This window comes from Topomyia yanbarensis, chromosome 3 (genome assembly GCF_030247195.1).
Source record: "Topomyia yanbarensis strain Yona2022 chromosome 3, ASM3024719v1, whole genome shotgun sequence".
NCBI lineage: Eukaryota > Metazoa > Arthropoda > Insecta > Diptera > Culicidae > Topomyia > Topomyia yanbarensis.
In genome coordinates this window covers 160,223,996-160,243,099 of record NC_080672.1, presented here as the reverse complement: position 1 = coordinate 160,243,099, position 19,104 = coordinate 160,223,996, and the positions used below count along the sequence as shown (strand labels likewise).

The 19,104-nt window shown below is 38.6% G+C and overlaps 1 protein-coding gene across 1 annotated transcript; it reads left to right on the top strand.

Annotated features, from left to right (window-relative positions):
* Positions 1–3,552: 3,552 nt before the first annotated feature.
* LOC131694179 (probable chitinase 10) lies at positions 3,553–4,634 on the top strand. Its single transcript, XM_058982659.1, has 2 exons — positions 3,553–4,125; positions 4,184–4,634. Exons 1-2 carry the CDS (start codon positions 3,586–3,588, stop codon positions 4,352–4,354), a joined length of 711 nt encoding a protein of 236 aa, XP_058838642.1. The 5' UTR covers positions 3,553–3,585; the 3' UTR covers positions 4,355–4,634.
* The last annotated feature ends 14,470 nt before the right edge of the window (positions 4,635–19,104 follow it).

Here is a 19,104-nt window from a genome sequence, read left to right as displayed (position 1 = left end):
GTTTTCGTAGTCCGTTTTTGCGTGACTCGAACTATAATGATTTTTATTAGGCCAAATTCATTTAAATCCATTAATTATTACTTACAATAAGTTTCCTTGCGAAATATTTCAACGGTAACAAATTGTTGCACCCTTTGGGGAGATTTTTTCCAAGTAGTCTAATTATAAGTAGGAATATGATTACATAATACATAATTGTTTCACAAATTCATCGGTCTTACTTTAACTCTATCGCTCTAGTTTCAGAGGGAAATGTATAGTTCCTATATGATTCTATATAAATGTGCCTGCCACGAAATAGTAAGGATTTGTTAGGTTAGGTCGCAACAAATTTCCTTCGCAGGACTCGGCGAGAGAAATTATTCGTTATATTATTAATATACCTGTTCAACGATATCAATAAAGCGATCACGAATAAAGCGATCACGAATAAAGCACATATGGCCTATTTTGTTCCAAACGACCTGCTCCTAGTTCGTCTAATCTAACGTGGTTTCGATTTACTTCAGTTAGTCTACTGTCTCATTACCGGAGGATCGCACAGTGACGGCGCCGCGTCGAAGTAGCTTTACACACTCAACGCATCGCTTTTCAGAAAACGAGGGGCTCGATAAAGAGTGCCCTAACAGGTTCTATTTCGTCTTGTTCTGGTTTGCGGGGTGTTGACTTGAATTGTTTGGTATGGTTTTGGTTGGATTTATTGGTCGAACCCTTTAAATTTTTGATTTTTCTTGTTAGAACTATCAGCAGCCATGTTGTGTGCTGCTACTTCCTTAGATCTGAATTTACAGAGAAACATGTAGGCGTCTTCTACATCCTTAGGTCTGGCTGCTTGAGCGTAGCCGAAGTATGGTTCGGTTAGTCCGGAGATGAAGGCTGCCAATGCGTCTTCATCAATGAAATCCTTTATCGGCTCCCAATTATTTTTATATGTCTCCTTTTGTTTTGCTAGGGTTTCAATGTTCTGAATTATTTCTTTAGACTTGTGATAGTATCTTGCGATACTCATGCCATCAGTCATTCTAAATTGCCATAATTGGCATTTATAAGTTGAAAGTTCTTGACGATCGCCAAGAGAATTTATTAAAATTTCTTTTATGCTTTCAAAACTGTCGGGGTTACCGGCAAGGCAAATTATGTCTTTGGCTTTGCCTTGAATTTTGTTGATGACTGCAGTGACATACATTTTGAATTGCAATGGTGTCACGTGTTCTTTAAATGCGTTTAGAGTTTCTTCCGCTGTTGTCAGCCAGGCATTTAACTGTTTAGACTTACCGTCGAATGCGGGTAGCATTTTTATTGGATCAGGTATTTTAAACAATTGTTCGACGTTTGCTGTGGGTTGTAAAATAGGCTCCGGTCTGGGTGCTGCCATATTGCTAAAATGTGCTTCAATTTGAGAAAACATGGTATCGTGATCGTTTTGCTTGTTTGCAAATGCATCCATGATCTGCATCATTTTTTGTAACTGGGCATTAATTTGTTCCATGTTATCGTCTTTGTTTAAAGACATGGTTTCTATTTCGGGTGTGTTTTCGATGGGGATATGAGCTAGGTTCCCTGATTCGGCTGAGGAAATGCTTTCGTCAGAGTCTGAAGAATCGCAATTGCTGTGTTCACAATGCGCGAATTTTCTTCAAGGCGTTAGGTACTTTTGTCATTAATGTAGCCTTTGCTTGGGTGTATTTAATTTAATTATTGCCAGCGCACACGTTATCTTAGAACTTAGAACTTCACAATTTCGTGTGGGGTAGAAGTTCTCTTGAAATGCTTCTTGCCCCGAATGGTTAGTGTTAAATTGAAAATGTGCTGCCCGAGCCTCTCTCTAAGAGCGGACTTCGGTGCGCAGAAAAATTTTACACTACCCAAGGAGAGTCCAATTTCAATCTTATAACTATTGAGAAAGTAATAAACTCACCTTTTTGCAATCGTGTTCTGCGGGGTTAACTCGGGTGCTTGATTCTCCTAGTGGACGTTTGAAGCACGCGGCGGAGTCTCAACTCTGTGTCTCTCTTAGAGGGACGGCAGCTGCTAACACTTTTCACACTTTGTTAAAGCGCTTCGCGGGCTCACTTTGGTTGGATTTATCAATCCTAACCTTTGCACTATTTATCGTACTTAGTTCTTACTGTTTCACTAGGACCGCAGGCTGCGCCAATCTTGATCTGGGCCACCAGTTCGAAGTTTTAAAAAAGTTTGTTTTCATCTTATGCACTTTATTTCACTTGATTGATTTAAAACTTAGCGGGCCTGACCGATACATACATTTATACTGAACCACCACGCTGGTCTAGCAGGTGGTATTTAAGGGAACATTATGCTCACAAGGCTAATGTTCCCACACGAGGTGGTGAGCTGGCTTCATGTGCTGACCTAGGCATCTACGTTGCTGGTCAGTGTCCAGGTCCCTACGTAATTATACATCCTATATATATATATATATATATATATATATATATATATATATATATATATATATATATATATATATATATATATATATATATATATATATATATATATATATATATATATATATATATATATATATATATATATATATATATATATATATATATATATATATATATATATATATATATATATATATATATATATATATATATATATATATATATATATATATATATATATATATATATATAAAGCTTTCCATCACCATTAGGATAATAGTGGATAAATTGAAACCACTAATAAATTTTGTTTTTGACAGTGATAATAATTTTGCATACATTCTGTAGGTACATTTGTTTGAACTCGATCATGTTGTTATCTTCAACTTGTCATATAATATGTTTGTACTCATTGATAACACACAAACCATGGAAAATGTCCCTCCCTGAACTGCGGAACAAAATAAAACACCTTGAGACGTTTGGAGCGCATCCGTAACAAGTGTCAGAATAGATAAAAAATAACATCGGATTCATTTCCGTTAACCCTTTCATGCCCAACTTTTTTCTAGTGCATGTAGGATTTCAAAACTATTTTTCTTTGAAAAAGGTGGGGCCAAGAAACACAAAAAGCCGTTTTTCATAAAGATAGGCGCTTCCCTCGCAGTGCTAGAAGCCGCTCAATTTTTACCTTCTAATGCTCAATAAAATTCTTCTAGAATATTTACAATAGTCCAATTGCGTGGAAAACGTAGCCAAAGCTACTTTAAATTGATAAGTTTTATCAGTTTTTAATAATATTGCACCATAACGAAGATATATGAAAAATTCATTTTACGTCGTCAACTTAAACTGTGCTGCCAGGGCACTGCTCCAATGGAATCCAATCAGACTAATTGCAATAACTTCATTTCTAGAGCCAATCCTTGTAACCGTTAGTACTCAAATGACAGGCAATAGTCACTTTTACAAGCCTTACTTATTTTTGTGAGCAAATCTTGCTTCAATCAAAATTTATAGCTGTTTAAAAACGTTGTTGTCCACAAACAACATGGGCATGAATGGGTTAACTAGCTAGCCGGGAGGGGTTTCTTATATTATCGTTTGGTGATGTTTTCAATCAGTTTCTATCACGATTTGTTCTAGTAAACCAAGCACAATTTCCGTCAGTATGCTAAATTTTATTTTACAATGTTTCGTCATAACAGCGACGATCACTTACACTGCCAGTGAGTTCAATCCATTGATTTGTATGGATCTGCCTGATGGCAGCAAAGTGCCAAGTCCGCTATTTTGCAATCAATTCTTCGTGTGTCAAAATGGAATGCTAAGCGATGAAGGCACCTGCCCTCCAAACATGCTATTCAATCCTGACAATGAGGAATGCGATTTCCCACAGCATGTGGACTGTAGAGGTGTACCATTACCTTCTGAAGAGGATACCGATGAGCCAACTAATCCGACAGAAGCAACTGATCCTACAGATCCACCAGAACCAACAGATTCAGCTGAACCAACAGATCCTCCAATCTTGACGGAACAATGTCCGGAGGTGGATTCGGAATTTCCCGTTTTTCTGCCAGTGCCAGATAATTGCAACGCTTACATTTTGTGCTTTCATGGTAATGAAATACGAATGGAATGTTCCGCAGGCCTTTACTGGAACAAAAATACCAACAAATGTGATGATCCATCAAATGTGGACTGCGTTGTAAGTGCAGAGATTTTTGTATTATTAATGAGCTACAACAATGAAATATTTTTTTCAGAAAACCGATGAATATGGCTGCCCAAGAGAAGGTGTTCATTTCCTGCCACATCCAGATAGCTGTAAGAAATATATTTACTGTAGAGATGGATTTTCCCGAGTACAGAGCTGTGCTTTCTTGCATAAATTTGATCCTGTGGAAAAAACATGTGTAATTGGAAATACTTGCTAGAATGTAGTTTTTTATGATTCCGCGCAAACGTTTTTTTTTTCTCTCAGAGGTAATGCCAAAAAAACCATTTCGAAGATCCCTTAAGCACCGTGGATAGAATGATTCCATATATCTCTAAATACATGAGTCATTGTTATGAATAATCTATTATATTTTATTATAAAAAATGGATTTGTGGTCACAACAAAAGTGTAGCTCATTTTGTGCGAAGATGTAATATATTCGCGACTGAACATCTATTAAACAAGATGGGTAGGTAAAGTAAGAGACATAACCGAAGTGAAGTACAATACACTTAGGCTGTTAATTCGAATGCTGTAATTTTTATTATCTTCTGCATGGTTACATTAAATTCAGCTATGAAGTATTTCTGATATTTTGCATTACCTCCACGTGCATCACTTGCGATGCATTTATGCAATTGAAATTTCGGTCCAACCTCGGAACATGCAAACGTCCGCTAGAGACAAATTTATCATTTATTTGTTTTATAAACACCAACACGCCCCTTGGCCCCAATGGTGGTTCTTAGCCTACACACTTAAAAAAATTTACATCTCGCGAAACTTGAAAAATTCTATTAGGAAATCGACAAATACGTCGCAATATTGTTTATGTCATATGTAATTTTCAGTTTTTTAAGTGTGTAGTTACACTTAAGGATAGACAAAAAAAACTATTTTTATCATATTTCTACACAGAAAAAAATATTTTGTAATTTTAAGTTTATTTTCATGCACATATTTGGAGCATGAATATAAATGTAAAATTAAGTTCCACCAAAAATCCCACACGTGGATTGAAAATTACAATTTCTTTAAACGGAAAACCAATACACTTCAATGTATTTTATACGCATATTGCTGTAAAATGAGTGACATGCAATATTACACGAGTTAAAGTGTAAAATTGTATGCTTTTTGATGCTCCAATTGAGTGCATTGTTTTTAACGTAATTTTCAATCAAAGTTTTGATTCAATCTCTGTATGTTTACATTCTTATTGATTTACATGTCGTTTAAATTTCATTATTTTTTGTGTGTAGTCCAGTGAAAGTTGAAACCTGTGGAAACCGTAGCTGAAGTCCGGTCACAGCGCTGTGGCGACCGTAGTTGGTTCTCCCAAAAGGTAGTCGCAGAAGAGAGTTAGTACGCAGTACTCGAATGCGAGCTTGAAGATTCAGGCGTTCTAGAATACACTCTGGCAGAGAGCAAGTCCGAGACGAACAGGGCTCGGGAGAAGTCCCTCCGAATGCTGAATGTATCGAGGTGTATTAGTTGGCAACGGTTGTCATAGGTCGCCGTGGAAGATGCCGAAGGGCGAAACGTATGAACCATATGTAGCAAAATTCAACTGCTAGATTTGTTCCCAAGTTGCCAGTGGATAATTATTTTTCAAGTGGATAGTACTACCTTTACTACTCATATTATTGAATATTTCATTACGCATATGTATTGTGGGATCAAAAGGCATTCGTCTAGCTGCTTTATTTTAGAAATAGGCCACTTTATAGCATGGCATGCACAAATAAAACAAATTAAAGGCCAAATCGAATAACAAATACTATTTGGACGCACTGGAAATTAAACTCACTCCAGAGTTCAAAACCAGTAGAAGGGCATTTGCGCGTGGAATGTCAGCATTACATAGTTCAGGCGAATGGCCTATAAAAATAATATGTATATTCAAACCTTAGCCAACCAGGTTTCTTCGCAATAATTCTGCAATTGTCACGTATGATAGTAACCGTCAACAAATGTAGTACCAGGACATTACTTTTAACGGAGCATAAATAAAAGAGCACACTCCTTCGCAGCAGGGTTGCCACATTGAAATCTGTATTTTTTCGTGAAAAAATCAGGAAATCTGTATCGCGGGAGGAAAATTCTGTATCGATAATCGGTATTCAAAAATTAACTAGAAGCTTCCCAAAAAATAATATTTTGACAATAAAACATTAGTTAATCTTTGTCTGGAGAACAAATGATATCAAAATTTGGCACATTTGTTCCACGGCTTAGTGGTTTCTTAAGATCTGAACTATATAAGGTGCCTTTTAAGTGTTATCCGATATTCTGATAGGCTGGGTACTACATATCTACACTGAAAATTTGTATTTTAGCCAACAATCTGTAATCTGTACATACAAAATTTTGGTCGTAAATTATCAAGATAAATCTGTAAAATACTGAATATTCTGTATATGTGGTAATCCTGCTTTGCAGTGCGCTCTGAAGCGCGCGCCGTTGTGAATTTATTTGAGAACGCCACACATCATTGGAAGAGCAAAAGAACGCGGGCTCTCGCACCCAACCACTCTATCGCCTTCAAATTCGATTATTTTTCTCCGAAAGAAAGAGCGTTCTGTTTTATCTGTGGTCTATGATCATTGTATACATAAAACTGGCGCGTCTGTACAACATTGAAATGATGCCTGGCGGCAGTCATGGAATATATTGCTTCGAGCTGACGGAACGTAGCAACTACTACGAGGTCAGAAAGCAAACTGACGACTTTTGCCTTTCTCATATAGAAAGGTTATGCAATCACTCTGAAAAACGTCAACCTTATCCCGGCCTTTTTTGACTCGCATAAGGTTTCTGGATTTTAACAGGGGCGTAGTTGATGGTTCACGGAGAGGGGTCACACCCCCCCCCCCCTCTACTGTTCACTCCCCTCCCTTAAAAATCTTCTTAAATCACCCCTCAGACCACCACCCCATCCAGCCCTCATACCCCTCCCCTTCAACCCCATCATCTTTAAACCACCACTATATCACAAAGCATACCAATTTAAGCTGGGGAGTCGTTCGTTCATGGGACTTTCGTCCTCCTCACATACCCACCTCCGTATGACAAAATGAGTTAGCAAGCAGATAACATTGATCTAATGCTGATTAGGCTAATGAAGTACGATATTTTTTTTGTTTCAAGTGTTTCACCGTCGACATGTAGCTCATCAAGTTCGTGGCCGGCAAGCCATTGTGTATAAGTGCAAAGTGTACTAAGAATGTAATGGACATTTCCACAATTATGTTGAACATAAAAAGCCTCCGTGCCATAGTTTAGAGAAATGAGAAAGGCACAATTGCACCGCTCGGTGGATTAAAACAGGTTTTTTTAACTTAAATTTATTTATTCGTGTTTACATTTTTGTATAATATTACAATTTAAGAGGTTTAGCATGTGCTTTTCATCTTTGATGAGCTTCGTTGGGGGCTGGTTTCATTTCTGTTAGTGGCTGATAGTGGATGAGCTTTTAATAGTTGTGGTAGCGAACTAAACGATTTTTCTTATGTGCTGCTTTTATATGTGTGTCGCGGTTCATTGGATGCAAAGAGGCGGTCCTGGCAACGCTCGCTGCTTGGTTGCATTGTTCGAACCAATCAGCGCTGATAATTACCACTTTCACAAAATACATTATTTTTGTTATTTATAGTAATAGTACATTTTACGGAATCAAATATAATATACGTGCCTATTTTCGATCAGATAGTGTAAAAATATAGCGATTTCGCATTTGAAAACTGGGAAAATATCTCAGCATAAACTTTGAAACGGGACCCCTATAATGAAACGTTAGAAGTATTCTACTCAGTGGCATAGCCAGGGGGGTTTTGGGGGTTAAACCCCCCCCCCCCCAAACCAAAATTAATTGTATTGAAAAAAAAATTGATACTAACGAATTTAATTTAATATTCCACAAAATATTTTTGGAAAAATATTCTCTGATCACTACATTAAGAACTGTGTTTAAAGCGTCACTTTTAAACTTTTGGAAAATTGTGGGAAGGGGATCTTGTAACTTATCTATTAGCCAAAATCCCATAGCTGTCAAATTACTTCAATGTAAAATAAAATAACTGTCTGAATTATTATGAGCTCATTTTTGGAAAGATGCTTCAAAATATAGATCAGAGACAATTTTTCGAATGGGAATCTAAATTTGAATAGGTTGATTGCATATAAAACATAAGCTTATTTACCGAAAACTTGCATACATTTCAACCATTTCAACATTTGCTGAAAATGTATTTTTTTTAGATTGTGTAGAGTTTAGACAACAATTCAATTAACAACAAGAATAACATTTCAGAAACTAGTTGAAAGCTGGTGTAATTTTGTCTCTAGCAGGTCAGGATCGGTTTTATGAGCATTGGATTTTTGTTGTATTATCAACTATATGAATAGCCTCCTAGCAGGATGCAATGAATGGCGTACTAAAATTTTGTGTGCTACGTACTGCAAGTTGTGAGGTTGACTAATGAAGAAAAGTAAAATTAATGCTCGATAAATTTTTAACGGACACGATCACATTCATTCGAAACTGCCAAATTTCGATGTTAAGTAACATTGAAGGATTTCAAAACGTAAAACTGTTCATCTGCTGATAGAATAATTTTGACGGCTAATCCTCCTAGAAGTAACTATAGACAAGAATTACTCTTCAAGCAAATTTGGGTCTAGACTTAATGTCTCCAGCAAAGTTTTCGAAAGTGCTATTTCAAACAACTTTGTCAAAGACATAAATATCCCACATATTCAGAATATCGAAATATAGTAGTAGAAAACCTTTACAACAAGCTATTCTGAAATTACTGTATTTGATAAATCTCTTCTGCGGTAATTAAATAATAAATTCACATTGCGTTTAAGGTGCCTTTGAAGCTTACAAAAAAATAAGGGAACTGGATTTAAAACAAATATTTCCCAGATATTAAAAGGACTCAAAAACACAAAGAGTGATTCCATTTTCAGAAGCTAGCATCAATTCGGTGCTAGCTTAGCCCGCCCTCCAAGTTAGTGTCGGATTCTGATGAGATGAAGTCGAAACGCAAGTTTCAGTTCCATCCATCCATAATTTAGTTATAGGTTTTGTGTTCTCAACTCGCAATGATTGTTTCAAACAATTTTATCCGCAGCGCAGAAAAAAAATAGTTTTCACCTAAATTTTTCTTCACTACGGAGAAATATAGCATGCCCAGTCCATTTAAATCCCTATATGTTGAATTCATATAGCCTTCATATTTTCAACAAAATTGTTTGAAATGACATTATCAAAAACTTTGCTGAAGGCACCATGTCTCTTAATATTTTTGAAAAATTAATTCACCATAATTACCTCTATGAGAATTAATCACTAAAATTTCTATATCAAAGCAGGCGCTGTTTTATGTTGATAACTTCCCGAAGTCGTCAAACCTTCAAAGTCAAGGATTATTATATTAGGTGATTTTTTTTAAGAAATTTTTTTAGATCATTTATCCCACTTTAAAAGATCGCAATTTTTGACTTCATTGACATATTATACAAGAAAATAATTTATAGAGATTTGAAAACTGTTCCATGTTGATCCTTCTTGTTTGTAGACTGGAATGACGTCTGTTAGACTACTTATGTTTTTGAGTTTTCAATAATTTATCAAACTCATATTAAATTTTAAGATTTTTTCAAAAAATTTGCGATTTTCATCAAAACCCCCTCCAAACCAAATTTCTGGCTACGCCACTGATTCTACTTCAAAAGTCGACTCATGTTCGAGCTAAAGAATTATATAGTCATCAGTAAAAATCAGGTTTGCTGAAGCATCCACGTATATGGCTTCTTTATCCCCTTTGTATTGAACTGACATATGAATCAACATCTCAGTAGGCACACAAATTATGAAATTGATCAAAGAAAAACACGATGAGTGAAAGGAGAGAGCACAAAAATACTAAAAGCAAAAACAAATAATTTGTAATATGGATTTTATACTACAAACATACAAATTAAATTTATTTTTGCACAAAAGACAGAATGAACTAACTTAGCTTTGAAATCATAACGGCGTAGCAGATACCTGGGCAATGTGGTATATACAGGTATGGCGAAGATGGCACTTTGGTATTCGTAAGATGATTCTTACATGAGTGGTGTGAGTGATCACAGAATAAATCGACTTGCTTTCGTCATACCGGTCGTTCCGCTCCCATTGAATCGTGTGAACGCTATGACGTCGACCCATTGTGCTTCTGAATTGTTTACATATTTTTGGTTGCCAACACTAGCAAACCGTGTATTCTGCCACACCTATATATACCGCATTGATACCTGGGAGCATCACTCATGAGGCTGATATGAGAATCTGATATCGACATTCTGTGGAGGCCTTCACACACCTCTTCAATAGCAGAACAACGCGTCTTTCGCTCAACAAGAAAACACATTGTCAGTGGTGATGACCTGTTCAGCGTGTAGAGGATGTGATGTGCATCACTGGGTGTGTTTTTAAATCAAGCAGTAACTCAGCGGTTTTCGTTGACTTTTTCTTGCGGAAGATAGAAGCGGCCAGTGGTGACACCAGCACGCAACACAGGTGAGAGTGCAGATAGGTAAACCACGGGGATATCGATATTTCGTCACATTCTACCAATTTTAGTGCAAACCTTATGCGTTTTGGTAGCTCTGTCGGTAAGCTAACCTCACACGCATTTGCGATAGCGTCAAGTGTTTGTTGTCACTTTTATAAATAGTCAAAGTTATTGTAGATTAAAAGTTGCCTATATTGAGACCTCGCCTTTTTTGGAAAAATGTTGTGGTGTCCCTTCTGTGAGACTAAATATCATAAAGGTTTTCGTTATTGTAAGCAGGTGCAAAATCTGTAATTTATATTAGGAAATTTTCAAAGGTAAATATTGCCTGCCAGCTTAAAATTAATTCAAATTTGTTTATGGTATGTGGGGATACATGAATCACTTTTTGCGGGGATACATGAACCACTTTTAGGTAGGGTTCGTCGCGGTTGCAGTAATTACCGCAATAATTGATAAAGTCTCACATTTGCATTAAAAAGTGGTTTAAAACAAGGACTTTAACCATTTGAGAAGGACGCAATTAGATTTATTTCCTTAGAAAATTATTGTTAGGAAAACTCCTCTGTCAGAACGTTCGAGTTTTACTTTTCACCCTACAATAGAGCAACATAAAAAAAACTTTGAATTGGCATAATTTTCATTAACTTGCTAATAATTGGAGAAAAAATCGAAATATATATCACTTCTCCCGATTTCTATTGGAAATCGTGGAATTATGAATCGGTTTTCGATATCAATTTTCAACTGTGAATTTTGATTATTTAAAAGGAATTAGAGATGAACTAGTTATGCTGGGACTTAAACACAACCCAAAGAATATAATTATCTTCATCAAACCAAACAAATTTGGATTAATTGGCAGTAAAGGAGACAAATGTGTGAAAAGCGTCCAGAAGAAGGAGGGGTCCAAATTAGGCTGATTATTCTATCATTCGTTCATCAACATCGTATCTTCTTTGATTGCTGTGTAAATTCAATGTGATTTTTTCTGCAGTCAATTTTTTTGGACTCTTTTCAAAAAATATCCTACATAACTTTTTTCGCGTACTTTCATTCAAATTTACGATAATTTTTTTACCAAATTAAGTCCTAATATTTTTCAGTTAAGACTTTTTTTGTAGCTTTTTTGAAGTAAAGTTATTCGAAGTTAGTGTTTTTTTAGCGTATTACAATTTTTTGTAATTTTCAAAGCTCCTCTTCATATTGTGACAAGTGTGAAGGTTAGCTCAGATGCCAAATACCATATAGTTTGACAGCAATCTTAGTATTTGAATGAGAATACATCTGTTTCTTGAAAAAATACGGAGGTTAGAGTTTTGGGATATACGGAGGTTAGAGTTTTGGGATATTTTGTATGCTACAAATTATACATTTTTTGCAGTTTTTCTAATGTTCAATAATTCTGTACCGATTGAGACTGAACTTTTTTTCGTCAAATCAAACGTCGTTCTTATTGATGAAATGCAATATGTTTTTATTTCACTGTATTGGAATATATGCACTACTATATAGAAGCACCGGTATTTTGACTTTAAAATTGTTTTGTGAAATTCCTTTAAGAATGAAAGATGGTTTTTCCTATGGAAATGCATCCATTTAACGTAACATTCATTTCATTGTTATATGTCAAAAACATTGAAAATATGAGCATTTTAAGAAAAAAATATGAAATTTCATTTCTTATTACATTATTATTCCATTTTTTCAGTAACCTGAAGGGTTGCTAAAATAAAGGTTTTCCTATTACTGCAGTAGAACGTTTTTGAATGTATAATGTTTGCCTTGAAATGTTCGGAATTTTATTAATAGAAAATGCAAAAGTTGATTTTTTCATAAACATTATATTCTGAGGAGTCTATAAAAGTTAAATTTCGCTTGAATGATACTTTATTATAATGATTATACAAATTAAAAAATTTTCAACACTATTTTTAAAAATACAAAAATTTTACCGCATTTACCGCATTACCGCGCGGTGCGGTGCGGTAAATAAAGTGCGGTTGCGGTAAGCGGTGCGGTTTTATTATTTGTAATTTTTTATTCAGGGTTGTTAAAATAATGTGCAACTATAAACGCTAAACGCAAACAGGCTTAACTATGAATGTAACTATGAAGTCTGCGCTGATTTGTAATCTTGAGAAGGGACATAGAGTTCGAGCAGGTTAAAATATACAATATCTCGTACCCTACGATAAGTCGTTATGCCAGAAGGTTAAAAAGGACGAGAAACGTAATTGGCAGCTAATTTTGGACAACAAGAAACAGAAATCACTGCTTATCCTTTTCATTGTTTATAAATAAGATTTAATAAGATAAGGATTAACTCCTTTTAGGGGTTGCGAATCAAATCAGTCTGAGATCTCACTGAATATACCTATAATGTTCCATCGGCAGGCAGGAAGTATAGGTTTCTACCATGCAGTGGCGTAGTATCGGGGGGGGGGGTTTGGGGACGAAACCCCCCCCCCCGAAATATTTTGGAGAAATTTGAAAAAATTGAATATGTTAAACAAAAATATGCCTAATATTTTAAATGAAATTCTCAAAGTTTCATTCAGGGATGCCAACGGTACCGATAAACTACATTTTTTTCGGTATATTTACATTTGCAACAAGCCGTACAGCCCGCTACAGCGACGCATCACTACAGCTCTTGCCAGAACGGTCGCCAAACCGAGTACATTTTCCCGTACAGCAGTAGAATACATTTTTGTTTTGCTGCTGTACTCCGACTGCTCGGTGAGAGTGTGGCGTAGTAAAGTTTGTTCTCTCGCTTTGTACACTTTTCTCTGCATAGTCAAAGGGAGAGGCCCGCACACGAAAGCGTTAATGCCAGCCGTGGCGTAAGTGAGCCGCATTCATTGTAGCCATTTTTGAATAAAAATATTAAAAAGATTGAAAATATTAAAAAATGTAAAATAAGGAAAGAGAAGCTGTACCGCTCGCGTCTGGTGGCTGTACTGGGGACAGTAGTTTCTTGCCATGTTACTGCTTTGCACACAGGCAGCCGTACAGCGCTGGACGTCCTGCACTAGCGGACGACAGCAGCGCAAAGAGAGAAATGAGAATGTAGGCAGAAAAATTACAGCCGCAGAAAAGGTAGGCATTTTGCATCCTTGGTTTCATTTGCAAAAGTTATCTTGTAAAAAAAATTTCTTGTAGTGGAAATTGACTGCAGACTCGACACCTACCTGTCGGCACGTTGTGGAGGCTAGCTCAACCGCCGAGGACTATAACGAGTAGATCGCGGCGAAGCGAGGAGCTGGGAGCTTAATGGTTCACGAAACGGATATCGGTACCGAGAGAAATTTCGCCACATTCTGTACTCCTTGACTGACGGCGAACATGGACTGGTGAGTGTGAGAGAAGTATCCCCATAGAGGCCACCAGGCGATTCGCTACCGCATCGGCCAATGGAACCCTGCTGCAGCACGAAGAAGGACGGGCGGCAAGCTAAAGTGGAAGACGATAGCCTTTAACGAAAACCTCTTTGTTGAGTTACTTCGGCGAACAACGGAATCAAGTACGTTGATACGGCTGACGGCTAACAAGAAGGATTGTGACGGCTTGTGACGTTACAATGTCACGAAAACTAGGGCCATGTAGTAGACGGCGTGCAGCTTACTGGTTAAATGAGTAACTCAGTATACTATACGCTGCTTGTCTTAGATCCAGAAGGCGGGCTCAGAGCGCAAGATCGGAGAGTGAGAGAGGAGCGCAAGCGACGTATCTAGAAGGTAGGGACTTTTTAAAACAGGAGATCAAGCTTAGCAAGCCAATTGCCATAAGTAGCTGTGCTGAGAAATAAACGCCAGTCCCTGGGGGACGCGTACTGAGTCGTCATGACGAAGACGAGGGTCCGTCGACACCAGCTGAAATATGCCCGGTTAAGCTAAACATAATCGTTGAGGGTCTCTTCCCGAATCACGATTCAACTACCTGGTCACCGACGCCGTACGGCGAAGAAGAAGGAGGTAACACAGTCGAGTGGCAAGTGACTAACGACGAGCTCAAAGACGCGTCGATGTGACGATGTGACGAATCAAAGAAAACCCCCGGTCCGGATGGAATACCAACAGCGGCGCTGAAAGCTGCGATCCTGGCATATCCGGACATGTTCAGGATGCTACTGCTGAAGTCTTTAGATGATAGTAATCCCCGAAATGAGGAAGGTACAGAAACTGATGTTGCTGCCAAAGTCAGGGAAGTCACCGGGCCATCCAGCCTCGAATAGACCAATGCCGCAGCGTGGCATAAAAGAATGACCCAGATCCTGAAGAGCTACTTCCAGAGTAGAGCACTGCTGTACCAGACGAACAAAAGGGCAGAAGGCAATGCGAGTCGCAGCGGGCGTTACTCAGGGCTCCATTCTCTGTCAAACACTTTGGAATGGGATGTAAGATGCACTGATAACATAAATTCGTGAATAAAATAAATCATGCAATGCACGAATTCATTCGTCGTTTTCTGCAACGAAGTATTTTCGTGCATTGTAAATAGTAATTTTCGTTCATTTCATGAACGAGAATGGCCGTATGGTGAACGAAAGCTTTCGTAAATTTTACACATTTAATGTACACTGCACGAATGATATCGTTGATAACGACATTATTTTTCGTGAATGAAATGAAATGTTTTGTTTATTTTAATAAACGTTTGTGTATATTACGAACGATTTCGTCGCACGAAATCTTTTCGTTTATTTTAGAAAAGTTTTCGTATTTATTGGCCTCTTATTGTTTTCAGTCGATCTTTTAAGATCGATGTTTTTTTTTATTTAAAAAAATCGATCTGGCCAATTCGATTTTATTGTGATTCAAGGAAATGGCCGCTTGATGAACGAAAGGTTCGTTTATTTTAATAAACGTTTATGTATTATACAAACGAATTCGTTGGTCGCATTCGATCTTTTAGGATCGATGTTTGACAACACCGATATCGCTCTGGCAGAGAAAAACTCAAAATTATTCATACAAAATCAACGAGCAGTTCGCGACGGCTCAACTGATTCTGTACTGCTCCAGATTCTGAATCAACTGGAAGCGAAAGAGGCTCAGGAAATCTTCCTGCAACCGGCGGACACGGATACGACTACTAAATAGTCAGACAACAATTATCTGACGAACAGCAACAATGGCTCCATATTGCTCCTTTGACGTGGACGGTTTGACAAATGGTGCTCGTAAATATTATAAAGATATTCCAGCGAACGACTCGTTTGCTGAATGAAGCTGTTTCGTAATAAGCTAACGAAAGTCATTTCGTGGTTTTCACGATAAACTCGTAATAAAAAACAAAAGTGTTTCGATAGAACTACGAACGATTCATCATATGTACGAAAATCTCGTATATTTTATGGAAGTTGTTTGTACGAAATTAATTCCTAGAGATTTACGAATATATTCTATCAGTGTGGGGTCTTTACACTGCGGCTGCCCAAAAAAGTGAAAATCGTTGGTTTCGTGGACGATGTGTCAATAATGGTGAGACACTTGAAGAAATGGAGCTGTCGGTGACGGAGACAATAGATGCGATCGAGAGCTGGATGAACGGGTCAAGCTGCAAATAGCTCACCACAAGACGTTGTTGTTGGACAGCAACTGCAAAGGGGTTCAGCGGATACAGATCACCATCGAAGGGCATGTGATTGCATCGAAGCGTGCACTGAAGCAATTGGGAGTGATAATCGACGACTGATTGAGCTTAAACAACCACGTTGGTTACACATGCGAAATGTCGGGTCTTTATCTAGTGTTTAGTCATCGATACTGCTTGGGGTGCGGCGCTGAAATCCAAGTGAAACCGCGAAAAGCTGAACAGGACGCTTCGACTACTGGTCGTACGAGTTGCGATTGCGTACCGGAGGCAGTATGCCGTGATGCCGAGATGATTCCCATCTGCATTACCCTGACGGAGGATATCAAGTGCTACAATCAATGAAATGTCAGAAACGTGAGGAATATGATGAGAATCGATGATGACGTAGCAGCAGGAATGGGATAATACGGAGAAAGGAAAGTGGACCTACTGGCTCATCCAAACCTGTCGACGTGGGTCAATAGAATGCACGGAGAGATGACCTTCAACCTGAAACAGCTTCTGGGATAATACGGAGGAGCAGGAATGGGATAATACGGAGAAAGGAAAGTGGACCTACTGGCTCATCCAAACCTGTCGACGTGGGTCAATAGAATGCACGGAGAGATGACCTTCAACCTGAAACAGCTTCTACCGAGCCACGGCTGCTTAAGGAGTATCTTCATCGGTGTGGGTACGCAACGTCAACACTGTGCCTAGAGCGTCTTTGAGTGTCCGGGATTTCAAGTATTTGAATGTCCGAGGAGAGTCTTTGAATGTCCGAGGTTTGAAGTGACGTGCTACTTAAAATGGGAGAACCGGACATCAACCCGGATAATGTAGCCTACAGAATGACAATCGACGTAGAGACGTGGAACGCAGTAAACAGAGATATGATGTAGATCAGTGATTCTCAACCTGGGGTCCGCGGGCCCCAGGAGGCCGCGAAGTCATTGCTGGGAGTCCGCGAAGAAAAATATATTTTCCGAGCGCATATTGAAATTTCAAATCTTGTTTCCTAACAAATTGAAAATAACATATTGATAGCATACAAAATTGATGTTTATCTGTGGGGGTCCGCAGGACCCAGTGTTATATGTAAGGGGCCCGTGGTACGAAAAAGGTTGAGAACCGATGATGGCATGACCGTCTTACAGCGGAATAGACATCGAACAACGATTTCGGGAGAGCAATCACCGCCAGGGAACTCTCCGAAGGTATAAGCTAGATCCACCGCCGAGGACTAGTCGAGTAGACCGCAACAGAGCAGCGAGTATGAGCCGTCGAAACGCCAGCGAACCGGACGTCACGCTCCATGCGAATTCGCCGGACAGACCACGGCTCCCCAGAATCGATATTGGGAAAACTTTCCGTTAGCGTAAGCTAGATTCACCGCTGGGGACTAGACGGATTAGACATCAATGAGACACCACTAGTCGCGGGTCATCGGCGCACCAGTGCACCGGATACCCAGCTTCACTAGAATCGCCGAACTGACCTCGGCACCTAGCTGATTGGCTTGATCTCGGGAGAACTTCTCTCGCCGGGGAATTCTCTGTTGGAGTAGGCCAGGTCCATCGTCGGGGACTAGACCGAATTGTTCGCGAACAAGTCGAGGACTGAATGGACCATCAAGGAAGTAGTGTTAAATGGCCCAAGAAGAGAACTAAATGGCTTAAAGGAGTTGCGGTGCTAAATAGCACCGGTTACGGAGCCAAAGGGCTCAAGAAGTTGTAGTACTGAAACCAAATAAGAATCGGTATCGGGAGAACTTCTTTCGTCTGGGACCTCTCCTTTAGCTTACAGTCAGATTCACCGCCGGGAACGAGACCGCGTAGACCGCTACGATACACCACCAGCAAACCGGATGCCCCACTCTACCGGAATCGCCGAACTGACCATAGCACCTGGCTGGTTGGCTCGAACTTCTCTCGCCAGGGAACTTTTCGTCGGAGTAGGCTAGATCTATCGTCGGGGACTAGACCGAGTAGTTCGCGAACCAGTCGGAAGCTCAACGAGGAAGTGGTACTGAATGGCACAAGGGAACTGAAGGGCTCAGTAAATTAGACAGTCTGAAGTTTACCGCCCAGATTGTCCTCGTAGGGGAAGAGCATTTATTCTATACCAACAGCTAGCTTTCCTACCTTGACTACCCAAACCCGTTCCCTGAGTTGTTGGTTTTTGAACATTTTTTTCCTGCTCAGAATGTTTTTGAACATTTTTTCATATATAAACAAAAAAAATTTCATATCCCCCCCCGAAAAATTTTCTTACTACGCCACTGCTACCATGTTATTCAACAGAAGCTTGCGCGGATTCCCAAAGGCTCAATCACGTGAGTCTAGAAATTAGGAAAGAAGACGAGGAAGAAGTAGCATCACTACCGACTCGCCATATATGAAATTGATCAAAGAAAAAAACGATGGGAGAAAGTAGAGAACACAAAAATACTAAAAACAAAAACAAATAATTTGTGATATGGATTTTATACTACAAACACGCAAATTAAATTATTTTTTTGCGCAAAAGACAGAATGAACGAACTTTTTCTCGTATGGTCCTACGTGTTATTATGATAGTTTGGATAATGGTTTCCCAAGGCTCAAGTAATATGCATATAATTTTGATAACACGTTACTTTTGTTTACAAATGGTATTGCATGTAGTAAAGCAATGTTTGTTCTTTCATATTCATGCATATAGAATATTTTCTCGCAAAAGGTCTAATACATATAACCAATAACAAAAAAGTGGTTCATTCATCCCCACTCCTCCCTAAACAACGCTTGTTTATGTCACGCGCTGGTCATCAGAAAGC

Coding starts and splice junctions, on each gene's coding strand:
- LOC131694179 (XM_058982659.1), top strand. CDS start 3,586: ATGCTAAATTTTATTTTACAATGTTTCGTCATAACAGCGACGATCACT. Junction 4,126..4,183: donor CATCAAATGTGGACTGCGTT/GTAAGTGCAGAG, acceptor TATTTTTTTCAG/AAAACCGATGAATATGGCTG.